Here is a 23905-nt window from a genome sequence, read left to right as displayed (position 1 = left end):
ATTTGTGCTCTTTTATTAGCATTTTGTGGCTGATTGGTTATCTTCTTCTCCCTTACCCTGTGCTTTTTCCTGCTCAGCAAAGTCTCTGCGCCTTTCAGCATTGGCTCTTTCTTCTGTTTTTTCAAATACTGAATAAATGTTTCATGATGTCGAGTAATGTGGTCATGCTGTTGGATCATCGCCTCGGTCTCACACCATGCTTCGTGCTTTTTCAACCTCTCAAGTACGTCCATGAAGCGGGACTGGAATGGCTTCCATAACAGACTTCCGCTCATTGCGGCTCTTTTAATGAATGTTGATCCTGTGCAAAGTCAGTTGAGTATTTGTTAACACTGTGCTAGGGTTTCCCACCGCGCCGTATTCTTGAGAAAATACGATATACATGAAGTGAAAATTCAATAACGTCCGCGCATATAAAAGACATTGCCTGCCCAAGCCGATCATTGTCCTTCACGTCAATGCCCCCACGTCACAGTTCAAACCATTTCTGATATTGCGGCAAGGTAAATGCAATTTCTTCGAACATATCACTGACATTCTCGAGGAATTTTATCAGGTTGCTTCCCAGCTGTCCATTAAGATAATTAGTATAGGTACCAAGTTGCACAATGACCGGAAGACAAACCAGGAATACAATTCGAATCAGCCCCCAGAACCAAGCAGCCCATTCTGGTTTTGTCGAAACGAAAATACCGACAACTTCGAAGTACGGCTCGAATGCTTTGGAAAAGGTGGCAATTTTCCGGCAGCAAGCAGTCAGTCTGCTTCTGTGCTCGTGCCCCGCCATCATCAATCTTATTTCTCCAATCATGGCAGCGTGGTTGGCAAATTTGCGGAAAGAGGCGCGATCGTCGATCGAAAGTGTATCTCTAATTGCCTCTAGTGACGAATCAAACAAGTCACTTGCACTGTGCGAAGATGAGTGTGGTGTAGTGATTGGCCTGTAATACCTCTGCTAAGCTGTCTGATCTAAAGCTTCCATTGCTCTAGAGATAGCCTTTGTTCACGACGTTTTCAAATCTCATAAACTTGTTTATAAGTGGATCACGGTATCTGTTGAGCAAGCTTTTTGATATGAACGCCTATTATATTTACTTTTCTTCCTTCAATAGGACCTGGCTAATTATGGCCGTCACTAATATACCTGAAAAATAGACGAACAGGCATAAGACTCAGTCAAGTCTCCCGCCTTGTTCCGTTGTAGCAAATAAGTCACAAATTATCGAAAAGAGGTCTCAGCGGCTGAGGAAAGTTTTAGCGGGATCAAGTACTCATGTAATAGGACAAACGGGAACTCACTCTTCAGCCTACTTATTTTCGTGGCGAATCTGGTCTTCTTCCTCAGGGGTGAAGTTATATTGGATGTTGAAGGTCTTGCGAATCTCCTCAAGAGACTTTCCTTGATTATCTTGTCAACGGCCTTATAGCCGACATTGAGGAGCACCTTGATATCGAGGTAATTAGCGGCCTAAGGAAAAAAAGAGAAAAATTAGTCCTATGCGAGCAAGGGAAAATTTGCCCATGTGTGATCTTAAGGGAATTATGGATGAACCCTTCAACTCCAGTCATCTCTTATAATATAACATAGGGAGGAACCAGCAATTTCAGTCTCATTCTGCCAGACTCATAAGACTAGACCTATACATACGAGCCAAATATAGGAAGAAATTTGACAGCAGGACTTGTTCTCTGAAATTTTTACTTGAGTAGTTGGGTAGATGGTCCAGTTTGTAAGGTCACCCTATATCTAAATGTTCTAGAATGTCTTCAAATCGGACTGGCAGAAATTATGGATCCGTTTTAGAATAACAATGTCACATGTGCTTTCACTTATATTCAATTCCCCACGAGTGGGATGAGACAAACGATACTGACAATCGACTATCAGGAATTCTGTGCTGAAAGCACCAAAACAGCTTCTCCTTGAGCACAACTCGTAGGGTTTTCCCGTAATCGACTGCTCCGCTTCTTTCTCTCGCTCAAAATCAGTCACTGGCAAAAGCTATAACACAAATTCGTGAGGAGGCAATAAAGAGACGCGGCTGGGTTCTTATTTACCAAACAATACATTAGGACCGTCGTCATCAAGATGCAGCCACAGTTACATCGATGGAGCTAGTATGGTCGAATAAGAAACCACTGCGGGGCCCACTGGGGTAACAATAACAAACCTAGAGGTACAACCGGCCAATGATGCTATCCTGACTCTGGAGTGGGGCTTCAGATCCCCGAATGCACCTGCTAGCACATGCATCACCTGGCTACCGTGGCGCGTCTCGGCCCGTTGGTGTTCTAAGACTCACGGCGTTTATTCTCAATATAATGTCTGCCAAGGCTATTTCGGCTTTCTTGAAAAGAAACGTTTGGATTTCAACTTATGTATCCTATCGTGCAACAAAACGCAAACTTACGGAGGTACATGACCGAAAAACATATTCCAGAGTTCCATCGCCGATAGCCCTTAGATATCATTCTCATCTGCCTCATGAAGCCTCCTCAGCCCCCAGAGCTGTCAGCGCGCCCAAATCCTTTTCCACGGTCCGACGATCAGACCTTGGCCGGATTTCCACCTAAAAAAGGCTTTCCATTTGAGCCTGCCGTCGATTGTCTCCTGGGGCGGGTAGAATACCTTCTGGTGATTGCAGAGGTTGATATTTTGGAAGCTTCGTGCTGCGCTGCTATGTATAATTCTTGAGAGCTGCGGAGCTGAATGATACTGGTCAACGGATCATGGTCGCCGTCTTCCACCATTGAGATGCACGGGAAGACATTGAGAACATAAAGACCAAGACTGTCCTGTGCCACTAGCTTTGTATTTTTACCAGCAGAAGAGAATATATCCCATTCGTTGTCTTCAGGATCAAAGGGTTCGAAGTCTGTTTCGAATTTCTGTCGCGATCGCTGAATTGGAAGCCACAATTCGGCCGCATTTTCAACTATTGTCTTAATTTTTGTGCAGAACAAATCGTGCTGCTCTCCGTCAAAGAGGCCGCCCACATAAGAGAGCATTCTCTGGACCACAGTTTGGATCTCAGCAATAAGAGTGTCTTGCTCAGCATCCGGATCAATGGAGAGAAGTAAGCGGCGGCAATACGCTTCTTTCTCGCCATTACTATTAGCAACATATTCGAGCGCTTCACGAAGATTATTGCTCTCCGAAAGAAAATAGCTGGGCCGGAATATCCGTTGATTGATCTCTCTGAACAGAACGGCCAGAATTAATGCAGCTCGTATTGCTTTGACAGCTGGGGAGTTTGAGGGGATCAGAGGAAAGTTTGATGGTAGAATGACGTTGTCTACCTTCCTCAGCTTCTCCCATACTGCCTTGTCCTTTTCACTCTTTCAGTAATGAGCATGGAGAAAAGTGTCCAACAACTGACCTTGAGGATACTTTCCGGAACATCTTGTGCTAGCAATGGGGATAGCTCGTTTGTAGCAGAAGTCCAAAGGTTCTTGAATTTTGTCGTCCTTTGATAGGGTACGGAAATAGTCAGTTCTTGGATAATTGCAACCATTTCACACGACTTACACAAAGTCTTCGCCAACATCCGAGGATTGGACAGCAAAGTCCTCCAACTTTTTGATACAGGCCTTGACTGCTTGCAGCTCCGTCCTCATTGAGGCATTAGCAGTCTCCAGCTCTTCATTTTTTCCCTGCTCGAAAGATAACATGGATTTTGATTTTGATCCAGCTGTCTTCAATTCGTCTATCATCTTGTCTCTCTCTTTCAGATTGGCTTGCAGCGTACTGATGTCTTTGGCGGACTGTGAAACTTTAGCTACTTCCTGCGAGCAAGCCGATTTCAAATTTATTATTTCCTGCTGATGCAGCCTTAGTTTCTTCGAGTATTCGGCGATCTTACTCTCCTTTTCGTTGACAGTAGCGCGAAGCGTTTCTATCTGCGTAGCGGAGACTTGCTGTTTTGCTTTTTCATCCTGGTTGAATTTAAACATTCCATTGATGGTAATTTGATTCTCCTTCAACTCTTCCTCTTGTGACTGAATCTGCTCACGCTGTTGAGTGATCTCGCTAAGCACGGTAGCTGCAAACTGAGATTCAGAGCTTGACGCCAGTATACCTATATATTTGATGAAGCCCTCTAGGCTACCAGTATTGGCCACAGGTATGGCATCGTGCTTTCCTGAATTTAAGGACGAGGAATTAATGGGAGGCATGACAAGGTATTGCTTAATTTTGCTCGAGGGGATTCAGAAGAGTCGAGAAACTGAGTGGCCTCACATTCCTGCCAGAGGAGAGGGTTAATATATTCGTTGTCATCTCGCGAAAGCGTTTGCTCTGTAGCACTACCTCTGAGGCCAACAAGCTGAGCCTCAGATGAGGGGAAGGAACAGTGATGCGGTTCATGCATGCAAGTGCAGGGTAGATGCAAGTGCAGGGTAGTTTGTGACGTGTTAGTGAGTGTGTGGTCGTCAATAACGCGATATATGGCAAGCAGATGCACGATGCCCAGGCCGTTACGTGTCATTTCGATTATGGTCGCATCACTGAGGCTGCTGCAAATGTCGGAAATGTGACCAGGAGGCTCTCTAGGACAATCGCAGATTGCTGAGGTGCAAGACCACCAACGAATCGAAGGTCACTGTTGGTACCCACCCCTTGTCGCTACATGTATACCATTACTAGTCGGATACACGTCAAAATTTCTTGGCATTATTAGGTAAACTGCTTAAAAAACGGTAGTTATATGTTAAATAGTTTTTATCCAGTATTTCAGAAATGACAGACTTATTGCGATTTCCATACCAGTACCAAATGACAATTAGTGGCCTATTTTAGACTACGAAACCCCTAGCCTATCCGGCGAGCCAATGAAATCAGCCGTCAGTAGCATCACGTGGGTGTCTGGCTCAGAACCGCCGCCCGCAACCCTTGGTCGCCCCAGACTATCTCAAGGCCGGGGTTAAGGCCTGAACGATTGGTCTCGGGAAAGATGAAGGCAGTAGCGGGCCATAACTCGCCAGCTAATCCTTTAAACTTGCCTCACTTTGTCTCCAACGTATTCTCGTAGAGGCTTGTCGGTATCAAGCACACGTAAAGTCTCTGTATAATCTGGGAATTCGAGGCAGCGTTGCCACCAGTATTGTGACCTGTAACCAGCAAAATGTAGGTTTTAACCAACTAGAAGCGCAGTCATCAAATACAAAAAAGTTAAGGGCTTATATTTCGACAAAACGGCTACGATGGAGATGCCCGAACGAGTCTTAGCCTCCCAGCGGGTCGCAGCATTCCGCATAGTGCTGGACGATAACGAGTACAAGAATCGATTCCAGCACTTATCAAGGACGCTCAGAGTCCCGCGATCCTTGTGGTGCATTAGAGACGTTAGTGTGGGCCCTTCACTGGTGACATAGATTGTTTTCCCATCAGCGGAGAGAGCTATCCCGTTCACAGCATATTGTAGCTCCCTAAAGCCAATATAAATGCCGCAAATGGTACCATTTTTCACCCGATTCACCTCGAACACTTGAACTCCCCCACGCCCTTGCGTAGCATTACTCCCATACTCTTGACTAATAAAATCATAGCTCTCATCAATGGATAGGACAATCTGCGTCGCAATGGAGAACATAGGAGTGATAAGCTCGCCAATGATTGCATCTTCGTGCCCGGCTAACGCTTTCTCGACATCGATCACAATTGCCCCGGCCCAAGTGACACCCACACCTCTTTCCGATTCTTGGAAATAGTGAGCTCAGCCGCACCATTGTCATCGGTGGAGCCATCACTATGAATGCTATATTTTGGTAGCTCGATTGTGCGAATAAGACGTGGAGCGCATGTAGACGTATTCAGCACGCCAACGAATGCTCCCAGGGAGACAAAGGCAACGTCGTCGCTCGCGTAGGCGAGTCCCCAGGGTGACGTTGGGACGGATACATTGACAGAAGGGAGATGCAAAGCAGTCTGATTCGGAGCCGCTTGTTGACAAATTGCAGGTGGTATATTCGCTGTGACGAGTATCTGCAATGCAGCAAATAGGAGGAAAAATACAGATTGTCGCATGATTAGATAGAAGAAAATAAGGATATTGAGTGAGACCTGAAAATGCGAATGAAGAGAAACTCAGCTTTAAATGTAGGACCTTTAAATTAAATTTTGATTACCTTCTCGGTACGAGCTGATCGACGGCGAACATCCGAACTGAGCTAAAGGAATAGATTTCACACAACCATGCGCCAGTGCATGCCCCCTCGAAATGATCAATTTCCCATCATGATTACGGGTCTGAGACTAACCTAGCTTGCTAGGTTTTGCGAGAGCTAATTAAGAGTAAGCAGCTCCACGCCCCGGTCAACATGAATAAGTGTCAAAAAGGTCCAAATTGATAGCGAGTAGTTAGTATTGAAGCAAATTAGACGCGGGCTTCTAAGCTTAAAATATACGCTGGGCCTAAACTATGCGATTTTGCGAACAGAGATCATTGTGGAGCCAGAAATTCAACAGGATGGGAGCGATCGCCGTCACTGATTTGGCGGTTTCAGCCCCTGCTAATTATAAGGTATCTTCGGATAAGCCGCCATGTTTTGCTTGTGATGATCGACAGTCTTGGGAGCCAAATAAATGCGAGTATGCCAATACGTAGTCAAAGCTTACACAGCCCCATGGCCTCGAAGAACATAGTCCCTATAACTCTCATCCTCTGGGTCCGTGAAGAACATATCAAACATGTGGTTAACACCTTTGACCAGAATAATACGACTCTCGGCCCCGAGACGCGATAATTCGTCCTGAGCAAGTTCACTGATTCTGGATGGGGTCACCGTGTCCTTCGTGCCATGGATGAACATCGTAGGCAATTTCGAAGAAAAGGCACTTGATCCCTCTATGAGTCTGTAATCCGCTCCATCCGCAACAAGAGAAACATGCTTCTCCAGACTTGAAAGCATTTGAGAGCCAGGTATCACGAGGTGAGGCCTTGTCTGGCCCTGCGGCCAGCACTGCGGCCGAGACTTGTGGCCCTTCGAAAATCCTTTCCGCGAAAGATTCTGGATAGTCTGGAGCAGAAGCAAAAAAGGGACTTGGCGAGTGCCATATTTAATCGGCATAATATTTGCCACCATAAAAGTCAAGGGCTGCCCGCACGGGAATGGAAGAATTTGCCTAAATAAAGGCACAGTCAGCTTATTTTCAAAGCGAAGACATATCAGGAGGGAAAGGCAACCTCGCAGCCAATAGAGCAAGGGAACCTCCCGAAGAATGGCCCATCAGAGCAATTCTTTCAGCATCCACCTCAACATAATCAGGCTCTTTGCGGAGAATCGCAGGCATCGAAGAAGCCGTCCATTCAAGACAGTCTAACTAATCCGTAACGGCCCATCATACAAAGATATTTGAGGACAGAGTCTATAATTTGGAAAGACTGCAACAAATCCCATATTACACAGGGATTCAGTTTGCATTCGAGGAATGATGTCCTTTGATCCCTGAACGAAACACCCCCCATGGAAGATGATCACTTTTTCTTGTGAGAATTGAAGGCCTTACAGTTCTTAGATGAACTTACCAATTGGATGGCTGGTGAGGGACGCACTTGCAGTAGAGTCCGACAGCCAGTGTACGTCAAGTAACAAATGTCCCGTCTCGCCATTGGGCGCCCTCCATTGCTTGTATGAGAATTCTCGAGACTCCATAGATTCAGAACGGTCCTAGATCAATCGAAAACGGCGGGGAAGTTGAAAAAAGCTTTCAGAAATTTGAACCAAAAATAATTTCAAGGCTAAGAGGGAAGCTTCCAGTGTCACAACCCTAGAGTTTAAATAGATCCAGACAAAGCCAACGCCCAAATTGAAGAGAAAATAGGCAGACCGTCACTGCCAACGTTCAGATCATTGTGTCTTCTTTGCTTCCACCTTTTTCCCTCTTCGGCGCTTCAGGGCATCCGGAGTGTATTCGGTGTCAAGGAGGTAGTCCCACCAGCGGAAGCTGCTTGAGTAGTTCCCAATGAATTTCTCATGGTGGAGGTCGTGATGATCAGCACCAGCCCAGAAAGGCAAGAAATGGTGAAGACTCCAAGGAAATTCGTAGCCACTGTGGGCATCGATAGCCTGGAACAAGCGCAACACAATCCAGATATACATAGTGAGAATATGCAGGTTACCGGTCATAGCACACCAGAGGATCGGGGAGCTGACGGTCCCGAAGCCGAGAATCATCACTTCAATAGGAGAAGCATATTCGGCGGCCAAACCAAATGGTGCGGAATACTGATGGTGAATTTTGTGAATAGCCTTGTAGAGTGGACCCCAATGAAGAGCTCGGTGGAAAAGATAGTGCCAAGTGTCCTCCATCACGAAAAATATTGCAATCTGATATGCCATAGTCCAGGGAGACGGAAAAGGAATCGATGTTGATAGACCGCAGAACTGGGCCATTGGGTGGAAAAGCCTAGAAGAGCCGTTACTACTTCATCGGGCCCGAGAGGCAAACATCAGGTAGAATACCACTCCGTCGAGGGCAGGAACATACCAGATTTGAGGAAGTTCGACGGTGAAGTGGCTCAGAAGCACAAACTTGGCGCAATCCCATTGCTCGCGTAATGAAGGTACTTTGCTCTGAAGCAGAATGTTAGTTTCGATGGCGGCTGGAATTGGATTGATTTCGGTTAGTGCCAGGTGTTAAGCTTGCCACTTACACTCTGAATCTTGTATCTCTTGAAGAAACCCAAGCTATCTATGAAGACCCACGGAAGAGAGCGGCCGAAGTAGAACAACTCGTGGATAGCGAAGGACATGATGCCGGTGGCCAGGACATCATTCTGCACCCACGCATACCATGCGACCCACAATCTCTCTGCCACGCTAAGGTGGGTATTGGATTTGGTGATATCCTGATATTGACCCCAATAGGTGCCGGGGGGCAGCACGGTAGAATTCCTAGGAGAAAAAGGGTTAATATGCGACAAATCTCACAAAAGAGTATAATTCAACCACCCAGGGGGGGGGAAAGCGGAGACACAGACATTGTGGTTCCTAGCAGGTCTTGAATAAGAGAGAAGATGCAGAGACTGAGAGAAGGAGAAGACTATTTCGTGAAGAGGGGATTAAAAAAAGAACTTGAAAGGATCTGGGCGAGAGCCGGAACACAAAAGTCATCAGCGCCGCAAAGGTCAGGCCAGACGGGCGGGTAGCCATCCGAGCCCCACCAAACCGGATAATGCGCATTTGCCCGCCTGTGATTGGCTGCCTGGAACCTCCCTACATGTGGGTCTGTTGGTTCCTGGAGGGGCGCACTAATGCGGGGGCCAAAGCTTGGCGCACCCTTGTCTGGGTACAGCATGACTGTGAGATGGCCAACCAATGAGGTGAAATCCCCCAGGTATGAGACGACTCCGAGCGCGCTTTGTGCGTCGACCTTGGTCGCCGGGGCGGGGATCTTCAACAGCTCCGACAACTTCTGTTGATCAGGGCCCACCCCATGCCCGTAGAGCATGAGTCCCGCGAATAGGGTCTCGCCTTTCTGCGCCTCTTCAAGCTGACATGTATGGCAAGGGCCCAGGGCGAAGAACCAACGGAGACATCAGGCGCATCGTAATCCGCGGGCATGAAGCAGTTGTGATAGGGTGCAGGCAACACTGGTCGAACGAACTGAATCCCGCAAGGTACAGGTGGCTTCCAGTCCTTCCCTGCACGATTATTAAGGGGACGATACAGTCAGCCGCGCGCATAGAGTCGAGCGCATCGCTGGCAAAAGGATCGTGTCACACGCGCCGAGACGGTGTCGCTCGCAGTCGGTGGAGCAACTCATGTGCTTCGCTAATCTTGTTAGTCTAGGGCCTGTTGATACAGAGCTGTGGGGAGGGATGGGGAAATTATGGTGAAGGAGGCTGCTAAGAAAGCAATTCTAGGGAAAGTTGGCTCGACCGAGGAGATTGCGGAAGCTTACATGCATCTTATGAAAGGCACGAACATCACGAGAAGCTGCATCAGCTCCAATGGAGGCTCATTGCTTGTTTGAGTCCAGCTGTATGTGGGCATTAATATTCTACAAAAGACCTCGGGAGCGGTTCAAAATATATGACTCAACATCCACTTCTGCCTACCAGGTTGTGGATCTGTGCATCGCACTTCGTAATCCACATAAGCTGTGTGAGGATACAGTATACAGTTCCCCACTCCAATTTAGAACGATGACGCTGATTTGAAGGCCTTACCCATCAATGACGACACCTATCTCCCGAAGTTGGCTCATCTTTTCCTTACTGGGCGGCTCACAGGTCAAGAGGACTTCCTCCATCCGTGTGCACCAATAGCTCGTCAAAAACTCTGGCAATGGCATGGACAGCTCCTCATATTTCAAGAGTAACTCTTCCATGATCAGTTCAAGTTCTAGAACCTGGTCTTTTTGTTCATCCATGATCTCATCGACATCTTCAAGCCTGACTTTTCTGTACCTATTACAAACACAGGTGTGCGTGATATCTAGATATCGGCAGGTAATGAAGCGAATAATACCATGAGCCAATTCATAGTAAAGCCGCTCTGGGAAATCTGGCTCTAAAATGCAGGCAATTTCGCCTATTACCCTTGCAAATTTCGCGGATCCCTGACTAGGGGCTCCCATATTATCATATCGTGGATCTGGGAAGAAGCCGTCGAGGAACCTGATGAGCCCCACGCATCCACCAGCAGAGTAAATGCAGCAGCAAGCATCTCGAGTGTCATCAAGGAGGGCACTCCTCAACAGGCCCTTGCTGCCTTCACTCAGCTCTCTCAGAATTGAAATGATGTCAGTCTCCTGGGCCTCGAAATATAACTCGGACCCGATAAAATAAGCAAGAAAGTGTAAAGCTGAGGAGTCTCCTTTCCTGCGATCGATATCGGCCCCTTTAGAAATCAGCCACTCTGCCTTTTTCAAGGCCCGAACGAAATCTGTCCTCCAAGAACCCCCCCCACATGAGTTGCATCAGGCAAGTTTCGCCATTGTCGTTCAATTCATCTACATCGCGAAAACCAGCATCCCATAACCGTGTCGCTAGTTCAAGATCCCTGCCTACCGAGTTGTAGACCAACCATCCAGTCGGCGTTTCGGTATAATCAATCTCTATCGATTGTTTCTTCAGTAGTCGATAGGCTTCAGCGGCTTGAAAGCCCAAAAGGCGACCAGATTGGACTTTCAGTCGGGTCAGCTCAGTGCTGGACAGGAAAATTTCCGCGAGAGCTTGCAATCTTTTCCTGCAATTGACAAATTCTTGAACAACCAATTTTGTGATCTCTTCATTGGGATTGTCACTTATGTCAATCAAATTCGATTCTTCAAGCCATATGCCTTTCGTTTGAGTGAGGAGCTTGACGCTTTCGCTGCATTTCGCATCTACAGCGACCAAGAACGTGATGCGGTTTGGAACGTAACCTGCTTGGAGCAATAAGGCGAGCCCTTTCGGCCATTGAGTGTAGTAATTAAGTGTCCATCGAAGATTGATCCCCTTTCTCAGAAGATCATTAAGCAGATCCTCCGACCTGTAAGTGAGGGGTGCCAATTCCTCTGGAATGTCGACACCTCCTAGGAACAGAGAGTTAGCCGCGCCAGTGCTCTTTGTGATGTAGGACGTACCTTCGAGATCGCGTTGATAGGCTATTTGCTGTATGATAGGGATAATGGGGCTCTTTTCGTACACACAAAAGTCAATGGAAAACGAGCCAGGTTGGTTTAGTTTAATAATATTTCTGGAGCCCCTAGGCGTCATGTAGCCTCCTCTGTGAAACAGATCAGAGCAGATCCTGATAGTGGTTTCCTCTCCAGGTTGGCCTCGAAATCCAATAAAAGACTGTAGTAATGCGTCCACAGGGGTTTCACCGCGATCATTGATCGTATTTGTTGGTAAACCTATGCGGAGAAGATTGCTGAGAAATGCACGCCATCCTAGTAGAGACGGGTTGTCCCAACGGGCTGCGAAGAAGTGCCAGCGATACACAAACTAACACAGATGGTAAGCAGGGCGTCAGCTCTATTTTCTCACATTGAGCGTAGCTATGGGATAAAAGATCTGTCTTGTTTGGATAGTGAAAGATAACACTTACATGCAAGATTGTATCTCCATTAGGCAGGGTATCCAGAGGTGATGACTCGTGGTTCCGAAATAACTTCAGGAGTCCTTTCAGGGTGTCTTGTAAAACAACATCATCGTACCCTTCCCCAAGGGTCTTCTCGGTATTCATGAGAAGGCTGAATACCGGTGAATCTTTTGGAACAACTGGGAAAAGAGCAAGGTTGGGACTGATAGCAAAACCTCCAGCTCCTCTGGTGATATTCAGAGATGCCACGATAGAGAATTTCAGGATTTTGTTATAGATCACTCGTCGTGCACAAATAGAAAATATCCTTTTACTTGGAAAATAGTAATCCCCCATTGGAAACGGCCATCCAGGCCTACGCAATATTGTAGGTTGCTTTGCCACCCATGTGGAATTGAAAGATGTTCCGAAGGCAGAACATGCGCACCCGGTTTGGCACCCGTCACAGTGCTTCGGGGCCATTGTAGCTAAGTTCCTCATTTGCTCGTCGATTTTCTGTTGGTTTTCCACGAGGGACCGAAGCAAGGCAGGCTCCAGAATGGGCTGGTTTCGGTGACGAATGAAGCTGGATTCCTTGGATTAAATTTTAGTTCATGGAGAACTTCATTGAAAGAAAGCTAGATCATACCATTTGTATCATTCGATTTTCGAGCATAACTAGCTTTCCATCGAAATCGGCATGCTTCTGGTCAAGACCACGGACAAGGTCCAAAACCTGGCCGGTATCCGCCACTGTCGAAGCAGAGTTCGAGACAACAATACTCATCTGCTTCTCATTTTCAATCCCCATATCACTGAATTACATTTAGCTAATGATATCTACATAGCACTGGAGATTTTTTTGATTTACAGGTTGAGCATATATAACGCAGTGTCAAGATTGGCCTGAAGACCACTGATTGTTTCCACAAGGGTCATCATTGTTTCCCGCCGGAACGGGTAGAGAATTTGGTTGATCTGAAATTTGGATTTAAGTGTATTTCCCGACGGAGAGTTGCTGCACTGCTCAAGCGTTTTCTCTAGTTTTTGTAGACGTTGCCGGCAACGCAAAATGATGTCGATCGCAACTGCTGTGCATTCGGATTTCGAAAGGGTACCCGAGGCAAGCGGGTTGACGAGCATCTTGAGAAGTAACTTTAGAACGGTGTCCAAATTTACAACCCGACACGTTAGATCGTCGACTTCCCCACGAAATGACTTGAAATGTCCATAGAACGTCGTCAGACCTTGGCATACAGTGATGCCTAGTGATACCACGCCCACTGCGCTACCAGCCACGGAAAATGGGTCGGTCATGAAGCCTGCTTGTCGACGAAGTGTTGAGAGAGAGAGAGAGAGAGAGTCTGAGATGAGACTCAGGCGTAGATTTGTTGTCGAGTTGTTTGATGTAACACGCGTCCGAGAAGATGCTGACCATCCCTCAAGACCTAAGCGCCCTTCCTATGTGGCGCAGCGCTCTACAACGAACGTGTCTTGTCCCGAGTGGGGCTGTGAAAGAAGATCAATCACCACGGTCCGTGCCGTTCGTAGTAGCCACTGGTCCAGACTGCATACGGAATTGTCCAAGAATTGCTATTTTCTAAACTCGTCCTATCATTTTGGCGCCGGAATCGCTGACCGAATCTTCACTGTGTCCCTCGAGAGAAGGTAACCAAGACCGGATCAGACAGTGGTGATGGTAACAACATATCTTCACACAGCGACAGCGAATCGATTTCTCCGAGGCTCCCAAAGGTAAGGCTGGGGGCTGGAGGCTAGTGTTGTCACAAGGAAGACATTCGAAGTACGGCAGATTTAGCGAGTAGCCACGTCATCCGTTCAAGGGGGATTCAGGGGAAGGACTGAAGAGTCTGAAGGGTAAAGCGGCAAGGGAACTAAACCCAACAAATTAAACAAAACGGGGGAACAAAAACATACAGCAGCAGGGATTCGGTTATGGTCACGATACTAGTAGCTTACCAGGTAAGGTTAGATCGGTTGCTGGTCTGTCAACTAGAGATTAAACTCCTCTTCAGTACGCTAAATTCAGTAGAGACTGACTATCACCATATACAGCTGACCATCTCCATTTTCGGTGACAGAGAAAATTTGCAAGAGCTTTCGAGCGATAACTGGAAATGGGTCCTTCGAATTTCTGGCTCTTAGAGACAGAGTCGCTGTATGAGATAGATCTGCAATCGCTTTACTATATTCATAAAGATACAGAGGCTATGTGCAGATGCCAATAAACAGATTATTTCAAGGGGAGGCTTTGACCCAATGATAGTTAAAGCCAGCTCAACTGGAAGGGGTCAGTGCAGTGGTCGCTCTGTAGATTGTGGTTCTCACCCCGGCTCACCCCATTCTCAACTTGTCTATTGCGCACTCACCTTAATCACCCGAGTCGCGCGACGCTAAAGCGGCGCTCACCCCATTCTCACCCGGGCGGCACCCACCGCACTACCTGCTGTGTTTTAGCCATATACTAAACGCAGTCAATAACTAAAGAGCTCTGGACCTTAAATTAGCGTTACTTTCTGTATTGGGGTGAGTGTGGGTGATATAGGTGAGAATTTCTGGAGACTGGGGTGAGAGAGGTGAGAACAGGGCGAGAGGGGTGAGAATACCTACTGTGATACGTGATGGTAGATAATAAAACCCCGAGGGCGCAAGTCTAGTCTGCCTTTCCTGAATTCTTTTTTACCTAGCTACTCAACTGAAGATGCTCCTAAAAGAAATACAAAAGAAGCTAGACAAGAGGTAGGCACGTGCTGCCTTATGTAGTTTCACCTATAAGTATCAGAATACGTGGGATATTTTATCACCAAACAACAGTCGGGGTATTTGTGAGTGGTAATCGACGGTTCTGCATATTGTCAATATTGTTGTTGAGATGAAGTCAGTCCTGTAGACCGGGTTGACAGATATATTTTTGAGAAACTCGATATGAAACGATATTGTACGTTCTTGGCTATATCAGTCTCCATTCTCGAATATGGTTAATAGCGTCTCTGTGAGATGATTGTCCAATTCATAGACCGGCTTTGGCTCTGTGTCGACATCTTTCCCGCCACTTAAGGCTAGCTCTGTCTGAATCTGTTCTTTTGATGGTCTTGTAGAGTGGACGGGGCCAGCGATACCGGGAGCTGAGCCATCATTTTCAAGCATCTTGAGTACCGCTGGCGTAGGACTTGTGGAACAAAAACAGTCACTCCCTTTCGAGGACAGACTCTTGTCGATTATCCCAGGCTTTGGTCGCGTGTAAACTCACTAGACGCAACCAATTGTCTGGTCGGGTTCCAGAACCCTTATTTAAAAGTGAGGCGTACGGCTGGATTCAGCCCCGCGGTTCTGCAGGAATAATACCATTCTTCGTGTTTATTCGCCACCATTCAGCCCCCGAATGAAAAGTGTGAGTGAGGGTGGGAAACGAGCGGGGTAAGGTGATGTACTGCATTAGCTGCATATCAGTCGACGGATCACCTGGCCAATACGAGGCGAGTGTCTTATCAGCAAGAGCTGATGTCCAGGCGACGTGCATAGTCATAAACAGTGAAGAGCCGGGCCCTGGGCTGACCACTTTCCTGGGATATCAGGTTAGCTCCGCTATTGTTATTATTTCAATATGATTGGTCCCGAAGCAGAGAATAAGATCTATACGCAAAGCTTCCGTCGCTCGCAAAAAGGGCACGCCATTTGGCCGAAAGCCTATTCAAAATATCTTCAACCAGGGTGCTGTGGGTATGTTGATGGATATGGTAACTTTGTTAAAATGGTGCAGTTGACCGACCCCGCTGCCATCAATAATCTCAGTCTTGATCCATTGGATGGCATCGAGATCGTGGATGACGGCGGCGGAACCTTTTGGGATGCAAAGACTTTAAATCAGATAGTCGCAGCAGCGGTCAATTTGGATGCCCAAGCTTTGTAAATCAATTTGCATTACTCCTTAGCTTGGATATCGCCCTGATGGATGACCTTCAATGCGCGAATCAGGCCTCCAGGTTCCCCTGCCAGTGCCAATGCTGGATAATTGCAGTGGTAGCCGCGGTGCTATCCTGCTCACCAACGGCCCTGTGAAATCAACTTGACTCGAAGAGGTAGGCATAATGAAGAACTGGGTTAATGAAAACATCGACACATTGGTAACGGGAAGTGACTGGGCGAGTATCAAAAAAAGGGGGATTTGGGACATCACGAGAACCTACCACGCTAAGCAGTGCGCGAAGAAGGTTCTCTTCTCGAAGGGACAAAAAACCTCATTTCATGTTGGGCCAGCGTTCCTGATTTAGCGCATGCTAAAGCGTCGGCTATCTGGTGGAATCTGGATGACTCGTCGAGTGGGTGGATAGTTCGTGACGGGTTTGGTAGGTAAGGATGCATTTTGAATTAGTTGCTATTTGGTAGAACTCGAGTTATCACTCCACTAGTTTTCAGAGGTAGGAAAACTGAAAAAGGGCAAGTTCTGAAACTAGTCGGAGGCGAAGCAATCATGATTCATATGTACAAGGCAGCCCATAGTTTCCTTCCTCACGCATTTCCACCTCTCTTCTATGACCTTGAATTCATCGCTTCCAGCACCACTACAAGTAGTTACAGGGTATGAATATTCCGTACAGGTAATTATGAGATCGCAAAGACTGGTCGAGCATGGCGCCCCCCCCCCCCCCAAAAAATACGTGTACCATATCTAGGCGCAGCGCCTCGAGCTGATCAACTGCTCTTTTGGGGAGAAGCTGAGAGCGAGTGGGCATCGTTGTACTATTGATAGCATCGATCTACAGATTCTGAGCTCTCTAGGCTTTGGATTGGTGGCAAAAGAAGCCGAGCTGAGACTTCTTTACTTTTTGGACTGAATAGTTCATCTCCCCCTGCATGATATGCACACATCACACGCAAGGGACAGAGCAAATCACCCACGGAGTACTCCGTACTGCACACCTAAAACCCGAAATCACAGGGGAATTACGTATTCGGTTGTTCTTTCTTCAGCCCCTTTCTTTCTCAGATTCCCAGACTCAACCTCCATCCCCTTTCCCCCCCCAAACGACCAAACTGTGGTCAGTTCAAACCCTCGCCTGGATCACTCCCTACGCCGGCTTGTGGAAATACTCTCGTTTCTTATCAATTCACTCTTTATCATTTCTGCTTCAAAGATCGACTAGTCTGCAAGGATCTATTGAAGATTTACAATGGGACCAAAAAGAAATTCACCTCCGCAGGGGGGTGAATTTTTCATCGGGTGGCTATGTATGAGGAGCTATGAATACTACGAGTCTCGAAAGATGTTCGATGAAACGTACAGCTCGGATCACATAACACGTGGCGAGAATGACACGAACCGCTACGAGCTTGGGCGCATTGGCGAACATTACGTGGTTATGAACTACCCTTCTGCTGTCACCAGAGATGAGAACCGAGCGACCAAGATAGCCACCGATATGAAGAGCACATTTATGTCGATTCGTTTTATACTTCTGGTCGGAGTCGGTAGTGCTGCACCATGCATGACGAATGATATCCGATTAGGTGATGTTGTATTCGGTCTCGAAGTCCTTCCCTACAAACAGGGAGCAGTCGCGGACTCGGAGAACGGACCCTACGTTAGATCCGGTGTGGCAAAGCAACCACCCGAAGAGCTTCGAGGGGCAATAACTCTCTTAAAAACCGGGGATCGGTCGAATATTCAACTGGAAGAAGTCACGGATCATCTCTCGTCACCGACCGATGCCGCTCAGCGTCCTAGCCAAGACAACCTCTACCTGCCCGACTATCCTTGCCGAGGGGAGGAATGTGACTGCGGAAGGCCCCAGTTACACGACGCACGTTTATTGATGGAGCGCAATTTTCGCAGACATATCAATCATATCATGATACACGAGGGAGTCGTTGGGTCGGCCGATCAGCCTATGAGGAGCGTAACAAAGCGAATTGAGTTATCCCAACGTGATAAAATCATCTGCTTTGAAACAGGGACAGCTGGAGTGATGGATATATGTCCCTGTCTGACAATTCGTGGAATCTCTGATTACGCAGATGGACACAAGATCGTCGACTGGAAACCCTATGCATCACTTGTTGCAGCAATATGTGCCAGAAAGCTTTTGGGCCGCCTACAACTGCCTGAGGTAAGGGAGCTTGATTTGCCATCAAAGCCCAGTCAGGTAGCACGTTGGATGCAAGGAGCTACCCACAAAGCTCATAGTACCGCTAGTCGACTGCGCCGGTCAGATTGTAAGCTTCGTGCTGCAGAGCAGATTGTGAACGCATTGCGTGAGCGACGGTATATTTTGGCCGATATCATCGATCTTGACCTTCTCAAAATGGACAAAGATTCATTGAGAAAGGCAATGGAAAGGGACCTTGGACAGAATGACACGAAAGTCATTTATGATCGCATGAAATCCCTCGAAGTCTTGCAGCTCGACCTGATAAAAGGCCTTGACGCTTTGGAAAGACAGCTTCACAAACAGACTCGGAGGCGGCCCATGCTACATCACCGGGAAAGCGACGATCCAAGGGAATGGAAGAAGCTCAGAGATCAACTGGATGTTGAGCTAGCTCTGGCCGGGAAGCTGTCTGAGCGAATTCACAAATGTCTCTCAACAACGAGGCGTTTCCTCCCCCCCTGAAGCCGAAAATGGGAAGAGTCACGATACACACGGGGTATGGCAAACGATAAAGACTCTCCTTGATGGATTCAATCATTCGATCAAAGGCATCCCCACTCAACTCAGGCGCAAATGGCGTGTCTTCCGAGGTTCCGGCCCGCAAAGCGGACAACCGATGACAAGCAAGGATGAAGAGACGGCTCATCCCAAAGAAAACTCATTTGAATTGGCCTCCCATCAAAATAGCCCACCGGCTTCATGCACCGTACCGACTGACCAAACCATGGGGAATGAAGCGTGCAATTCCTCCCCCCCCAAGTCAAGATATAGACAATGCTCCCTCCCTCCGATCTTTCACTCCGCGAAATAATCGATCCGAGATTCCGCTACATGATGAAAGTCTCGCGAGTCGAATTCAGCAACCTAGTCCCCCGAACAGAGAGCCGCCACCTGCGCCTCACTCAACCCGCTCTTTCAATACTACTGGTTCTAGTTCAATTCCTAGAGCAACTCTTGATATTGCGGAACTTTTCTCGCCAGACACTCGCGTCAGCCCTGGCGACAGGTCCACTCCATCTTTATATTACGCTGGCTCTGATTTAAGCGACACGTTCTCCCATCTCTTCACTGCCAGGAGCTCTACCTCAAGTTTGCCGCATCAAATTCCGATCGAAAGCTCAAATTCCCAACCCAGCCCGGTCCCAATCCAGCCCAAAAACTCAGTTTATGGAAGGCTCTAGGCCGTAAGTGCTCCTGGCTGAAGTTCATTAATTTGTAACTTCGAGTTCTTTTTTTGTATCATTTTATCGGCGTTACGTGTGATTATGGCTTTTACTACCCCGAAACGATTTTGGCTTCACCTCATTTACTTTATTTTACAGTATATAATGCTAGTTCTCTTCTTTGGACCACCTATGGGCCCTGATATTTTATCTATTCTTTCGCCAGATCTCGTCTAATTTGTGGGCGAGGAATGGCCCTTGTCACGAGATATTAGAATAATTTAGATCAGTCCCATTCGACATCCTGCTAGCATGCCTAATTTTCTGGCCAATTTTCCACCAACACCACCAGCTTGAGCCACTCAGTCATCATTGGTCTCGCCTTTGATTCTTTTCTCACTTTGGTTTTTCTTCCTTGTATAACTTAAATAATAATCTACTCACTGATAAGCTGTATTAGTGAGATATTTACTTTGCTAGGTAACGTCAATGTCCAGACGGTTCAACGCGCACAAGCACCGAGAAGCGTTCCTTACCCTTTCATGGTAGTAACGGTACACCTCTAACAATAGAATTTATTCTGAGTTACCATAATATTTTAAGTTGGGTTAGGTTTAATTTGAGTCGCATGCGGCCCATATTTTTCTGTCAGCTCCTAGATAGCTCACCATATTCGGCTCCCAAATAATCCTTCACTCATATTTAACGGTTATCTATGGCACCAGCATCGAGCAATATTTGAACAATATCAGTGCTCCCATAATATGCAGCAGCCTGGAGAGCGTTGCCGAAGCACCCTCCCTGGGCATTAAAATCAGCACCGGCTTCCAGCAATTTTTCAACAGTCTGAATACTCCCACTAGACGCAGCAGCCTGGAGAGCGTTGCCATAGCACCCTCCCTCAGCATTGACATCAGGTTTTTCACATAGCAATCTTTTCACAATATCAGTACTCCCATGATATGCAGCAGCCTGGAGAGCGTGGCCAAAGTGGCCTCCTTTGGCATGAACATTAGCACCAGCATTCAGCAATCTTTCAACAGTCTTAATACTCCCATTGGATGCAGCAGCCTGGAGAGCGTTGCCAAAGCACCCTCCCTGGGCATTAAAATCAGCACCAACTTCCAGCAATTTTTCAACAGTGTTAAAAGTCCAATCAGATGCAGCAGCCTGGAGAGCATTGCCAAAGTGTCCTCCCTTGGCATTCACATTGACACCGGCGTCCAACAGTTTTTGAACAATATCAGTGTTCCCATGATGTGCAGCGGCCTGAAGAGCATTGCCGAAGTACCCTCCCTTGGCATGGACATTCGTATCAAAGTCCAGTAATAATTGAACAATCTCAATACTCCCGCAAGCTGCAGCAATTTGGAGAGCATTACCGTTTTCGCCTCCCTGGGCATCAACATCGGCACCAACGTCGACTAAAAGGTGGACAAGATCGGTTCGTCCTTTTGATACAGCTGATTGTAGCGCAGTTCCAGATAATTCGTTTGATTTGTTGATGTCCACTCCCAAATTTAATAGCCATTCAACAAAGCTCCTATGGCCATGACTTGCTGCCTCAACTAGGGGTGTTTCCCCCTGCTTGGAGACTGTGTCGAGGTCTGCTCCATTGCCACATAACATTTTTGCCGCTGTCATATGGCCTCTTGAAGCTGCAAAATGCATGGCGGTTCGTCCTTCTGCGTTTTTTTTGTTGATGATCGAACCGTTGGAACACATGGTATTTATCACGTCCACCATGTTCGCTGCCGACGCCATGTGTAACAGAGTTGTGCCAATTGCTGGACATGCGGTGGTATTCCCCTCTATCTGCTGGTAAACCAGAACCCACAATTTCATCCGTTCTTTCAAAATCGGGATCTCATTTGAAATCACGCCCACGCGAGAACTCCCAGCCTTTTCTGCATGCACAAAAAGATTAATTGTTGCATAGTTCAGGAGTGGATTCTTGTTGATCAGAGACTTTTCAAAGATATCTCCAGTATTTCGCGAGTTTTTGTGTGATACCTCTGCTGTGGCAAAACACAGCAAACATGACCTATAGAGGGCCGACTGACACTCTTCCATATCGATAGATTGCTTGTCGTCGGGAGGGTTTCTCAAGAATGCTAATCCTTTCGTGCGTAGAAAATCCTTGACTGACTGGTGGACTACCCTTATAGTCAATTCGCCAGAACCATCCGGGACAATTTCGGCAAGTCCACCAGAAAGCGCTTTGGCACGCTGCTTCATGTTATCATCTTTCTCAACAAAACCTTTGATCTTTGACCATTGCGTTTGAGCAAGTGTGGTATCCACATCTTTTGCAACCATGGCGTACCGCATTTCTCTTAGGGTCATGGGTCTTTCAGCCAGACAAACCCACTGGAGAAACCAGAAAGATTGCTCTCGATTCTCACGTTTTATGATATGAGTTAAGATGTACCTGTATACATCCTCCAATTTAATTGGGACTTCAGGCAACCAGTCACGGATATCCCGAGGTGAATCTCCCTCATTGATCTTTTGCCGAACAATGGGTAGAATGATATGAACCCATTGAAATACACCATTTGCTTGCTGGATCAGGTCATCTGTTAGATCCCACCACGACTCTGGATCTGAATCATTCTCTATTCCCGTGGCAGAGTGGATTAGGTCTTTGACATAGCATGTGATGTCATCGTGATTATGGTTTTCGACCGTGATCTCTATGCCCCGATGATTCACGATTGGATAGTGTCGGCATGAGATGCATATCTTGAGGTTACACTTTTCCGCACGAATATTAAGCCGGTGAAAGTAATCCGCTAGCTGCTGAGCCGATTTCTCCCCTACCTCGTCCAGGGCATCCACAAAAATAGTTAAAGGTTGATTGCGGGCCGAAGCTAAGATAGCTTCTGTAAGCAATTCCTCAAGAAGCCTTCGTGGCCATTCCCACTGCTGCTCGCCACTTCCGAAGGGTTTAACTCGGTTTTCAAAGGCATCGCGTATTTGAGGGCGAACCGACGCATCAAGGTAAAAGATCTGGTTCAGCAATGATCTCAACATCCCTAGCGGAGAGCGTTGTAGCTCTGTTTCCAGAGCAGTAAAGAAGAACCCTAGTCGAAGATCTGTGCTCTCACAAGAGCCCTCGCCTGGCATCTTCCTGGGCTCACCATAGAGAAACGCCATCACTGTTGATTTACCTGCGCCAGGTTTGCCCTTGATCCATAGGATTCCGCGTGGACAGCTCTTCCAGGACAAGTACTTGTCTGATACCAGGATCCATCGACACGTATTCTCGTGACATGCCTCAATATCGTCCCGTCGAGCCGTCATTTTAGGGAACGCGAGTGACTTGAGAATGTCTGTTTAAACCATTAGCGATAGCCTTCCCGCCATGGGTTCGGGGTAATGTGCACCGTCGTCGTCGATACTCTTCTGTTCTAGAGCAATTTAGTATCATGTCTTATATTAAAGATTCTGGAGACAGCATGACGTCAAAGTAATGTACTCACCATCCTTTCGAGGCGAAGTGTTTTCATAAAATGCCACTGCTATGAGTTAGCGAGAAATTTGTGTAGGGTTGATCATCCTCTTCTGTTACCTATGTGCGCATTGTTGAAGCTGAGATAATTCCCTCCCGGGTTGCTAATTTGATCTCTGCCTTGATTGAAATTCAAGGCTCCACCATTTTCGTTACTGATATGGTTAGACGAAGGTACAGGTTGACTCATCGTGATTACCGATATGGCGCGATTCTATCAGCCAATTGAACAACACGTTCTATAATTTCTCGAAAAAAGAACAAGAATTCACAAGTGAGACGGGTTTGATGATGTGCAGGTCAGCTCTGAGTCACGATCCAGGCTGGCAATAACAATAGAGTGAGATCTCAGGACGGGCCGGTAAATTATATGCTCAAATACACGAGCGTCTTACATCCACTTTTTTGAGGCTCCGTAAGGTTGGCGCCGGTCGGAAGCGGGGGCGAGGTACATACATAGAGAATATCTCATTTCTGTACGACCTCCGCACTGCCTGTCTTCTCCGTCAACACGTAGTGTTATGTTATTGGATGAAATACAGAGTGGATTCACGGTCGATCTTTGCACTGTCCCCCTTTACCCCTGTAGGAACACGTAGTGTGGTGTGATTGCGTGGTTTCATGGCTGATCACGCCGCCCAATATGTCATTGGCCCCTGTCTGTAGAGCAATCACATAGCCTTGAGGATTCGCAAAACACACAACGCTCTTCTCCTTAGACTGTCAACTCGGAAGTAGCCAAGCATAATTGCGAAGGTGAAGGACTCCCATGAAGGGAATCAATTTTAGGTCACCCTTCGGAATCCATAATATTTCTAACCGAGAACCGGAAACCTAAATCATCTCTAGAAGACTATTCCTGTTCATAAGCAAAGTTAGAAAAAAAATGGTGATAACATGTCATTAGCTTGCGGCTGAATCTTCGAAAATGTGCCGAATGTGTAATATCCAAAGTCTACTAGCCTTAGTACGTAGAACGTCTTGCCTAATGATCAGTCGATTCCAGGCTATTCAGGTTGGAGCCGCGAATCGACCGCGGAGATTGT

General features: G+C 47.0%; 10 protein-coding genes across 10 annotated transcripts; 2 read left to right on the top strand and 8 right to left on the bottom strand.

Annotated features, from left to right (window-relative positions):
* Positions 1-2547: 2547 nt before the first annotated feature.
* On the bottom strand, positions 2548-4176 carry N7481_001159 (uncharacterized protein; the record flags this gene model as incomplete). The annotated part of the gene is made up of 2 exons (XM_057260378.1): positions 2548-3337; positions 3530-4176. 2 exons carry the CDS (start codon positions 4174-4176, stop codon positions 2548-2550), a joined length of 1437 nt encoding a protein of 478 aa, XP_057128210.1.
* Positions 4177-5653: 1477 nt separating this feature from the next.
* On the bottom strand, positions 5654-6025 carry N7481_001158 (isomerase YbhE; the record flags this gene model as incomplete). Its single annotated transcript, XM_057260377.1, has 1 exon — positions 5654-6025. One exon carries the CDS (start codon positions 6023-6025, stop codon positions 5654-5656), a length of 372 nt encoding a protein of 123 aa, XP_057128209.1.
* A 587-nt stretch (positions 6026-6612) lies between these two features.
* Positions 6613-6810, bottom strand: N7481_001157 (uncharacterized protein; the record flags this gene model as incomplete). Its single annotated transcript, XM_057260376.1, has 1 exon — positions 6613-6810. One exon carries the CDS (start codon positions 6808-6810, stop codon positions 6613-6615), a length of 198 nt encoding a protein of 65 aa, XP_057128208.1.
* Positions 6811-7784: 974 nt separating this feature from the next.
* On the bottom strand, positions 7785-9451 carry N7481_001156 (sterol desaturase family protein; the record flags this gene model as incomplete). Its single annotated transcript, XM_057260375.1, has 5 exons — positions 7785-8407; positions 8489-8574; positions 8655-8895; positions 8982-9043; positions 9104-9451. The coding sequence occupies 5 exons, from the start codon at positions 9449-9451 to the stop codon at positions 7849-7851; spliced, it is 1296 nt and encodes a 431-aa protein (XP_057128207.1). The 3' UTR covers positions 7785-7848.
* A 717-nt stretch (positions 9452-10168) lies between these two features.
* N7481_001155 (uncharacterized protein) lies at positions 10169-10375 on the bottom strand (the record flags this gene model as incomplete). Its single annotated transcript, XM_057260374.1, has 1 exon — positions 10169-10375. One exon carries the CDS (start codon positions 10373-10375, stop codon positions 10169-10171), a length of 207 nt encoding a protein of 68 aa, XP_057128206.1.
* A 472-nt stretch (positions 10376-10847) lies between these two features.
* Positions 10848-13155, bottom strand: N7481_001154 (uncharacterized protein; the record flags this gene model as incomplete). The annotated part of the gene is made up of 6 exons (XM_057260373.1): positions 10848-11521; positions 11573-11936; positions 12040-12259; positions 12461-12606; positions 12662-12827; positions 12884-13155. The coding sequence occupies 6 exons, from the start codon at positions 13153-13155 to the stop codon at positions 10848-10850; spliced, it is 1842 nt and encodes a 613-aa protein (XP_057128205.1).
* A 1833-nt stretch (positions 13156-14988) lies between these two features.
* Positions 14989-15180, bottom strand: N7481_001153 (uncharacterized protein; the record flags this gene model as incomplete). The annotated part of the gene is made up of 1 exon (XM_057260372.1): positions 14989-15180. One exon carries the CDS (start codon positions 15178-15180, stop codon positions 14989-14991), a length of 192 nt encoding a protein of 63 aa, XP_057128204.1.
* A 457-nt stretch (positions 15181-15637) lies between these two features.
* N7481_001152 (uncharacterized protein) lies at positions 15638-15943 on the top strand (the record flags this gene model as incomplete). Its single annotated transcript, XM_057260371.1, has 1 exon — positions 15638-15943. One exon carries the CDS (start codon positions 15638-15640, stop codon positions 15941-15943), a length of 306 nt encoding a protein of 101 aa, XP_057128203.1.
* Positions 15944-17297: 1354 nt separating this feature from the next.
* Positions 17298-18644, top strand: N7481_001151 (uncharacterized protein; the record flags this gene model as incomplete). Its single annotated transcript, XM_057260370.1, has 1 exon — positions 17298-18644. One exon carries the CDS (start codon positions 17298-17300, stop codon positions 18642-18644), a length of 1347 nt encoding a protein of 448 aa, XP_057128202.1.
* A 1403-nt stretch (positions 18645-20047) lies between these two features.
* On the bottom strand, positions 20048-23049 carry N7481_001150 (uncharacterized protein; the record flags this gene model as incomplete). Its single annotated transcript, XM_057260369.1, has 5 exons — positions 20048-21363; positions 21409-22680; positions 22735-22758; positions 22831-22866; positions 22920-23049. The coding sequence occupies 5 exons, from the start codon at positions 23047-23049 to the stop codon at positions 20048-20050; spliced, it is 2778 nt and encodes a 925-aa protein (XP_057128201.1).
* Between the last annotated feature and the right edge of the window lie 856 nt (positions 23050-23905).

Source organism: Penicillium waksmanii (assembly GCF_028829765.1).
Source record: "Penicillium waksmanii strain IBT 27052 chromosome Unknown utg000001l:1.0-4852451.0:1.0-4856178.0, whole genome shotgun sequence".
NCBI classification, from domain to species: domain Eukaryota; kingdom Fungi; phylum Ascomycota; class Eurotiomycetes; order Eurotiales; family Aspergillaceae; genus Penicillium; species Penicillium waksmanii.
Note: the sequence above shows the minus strand (reverse complement) of the source record. Positions and strands in the feature narration are given on the sequence as shown.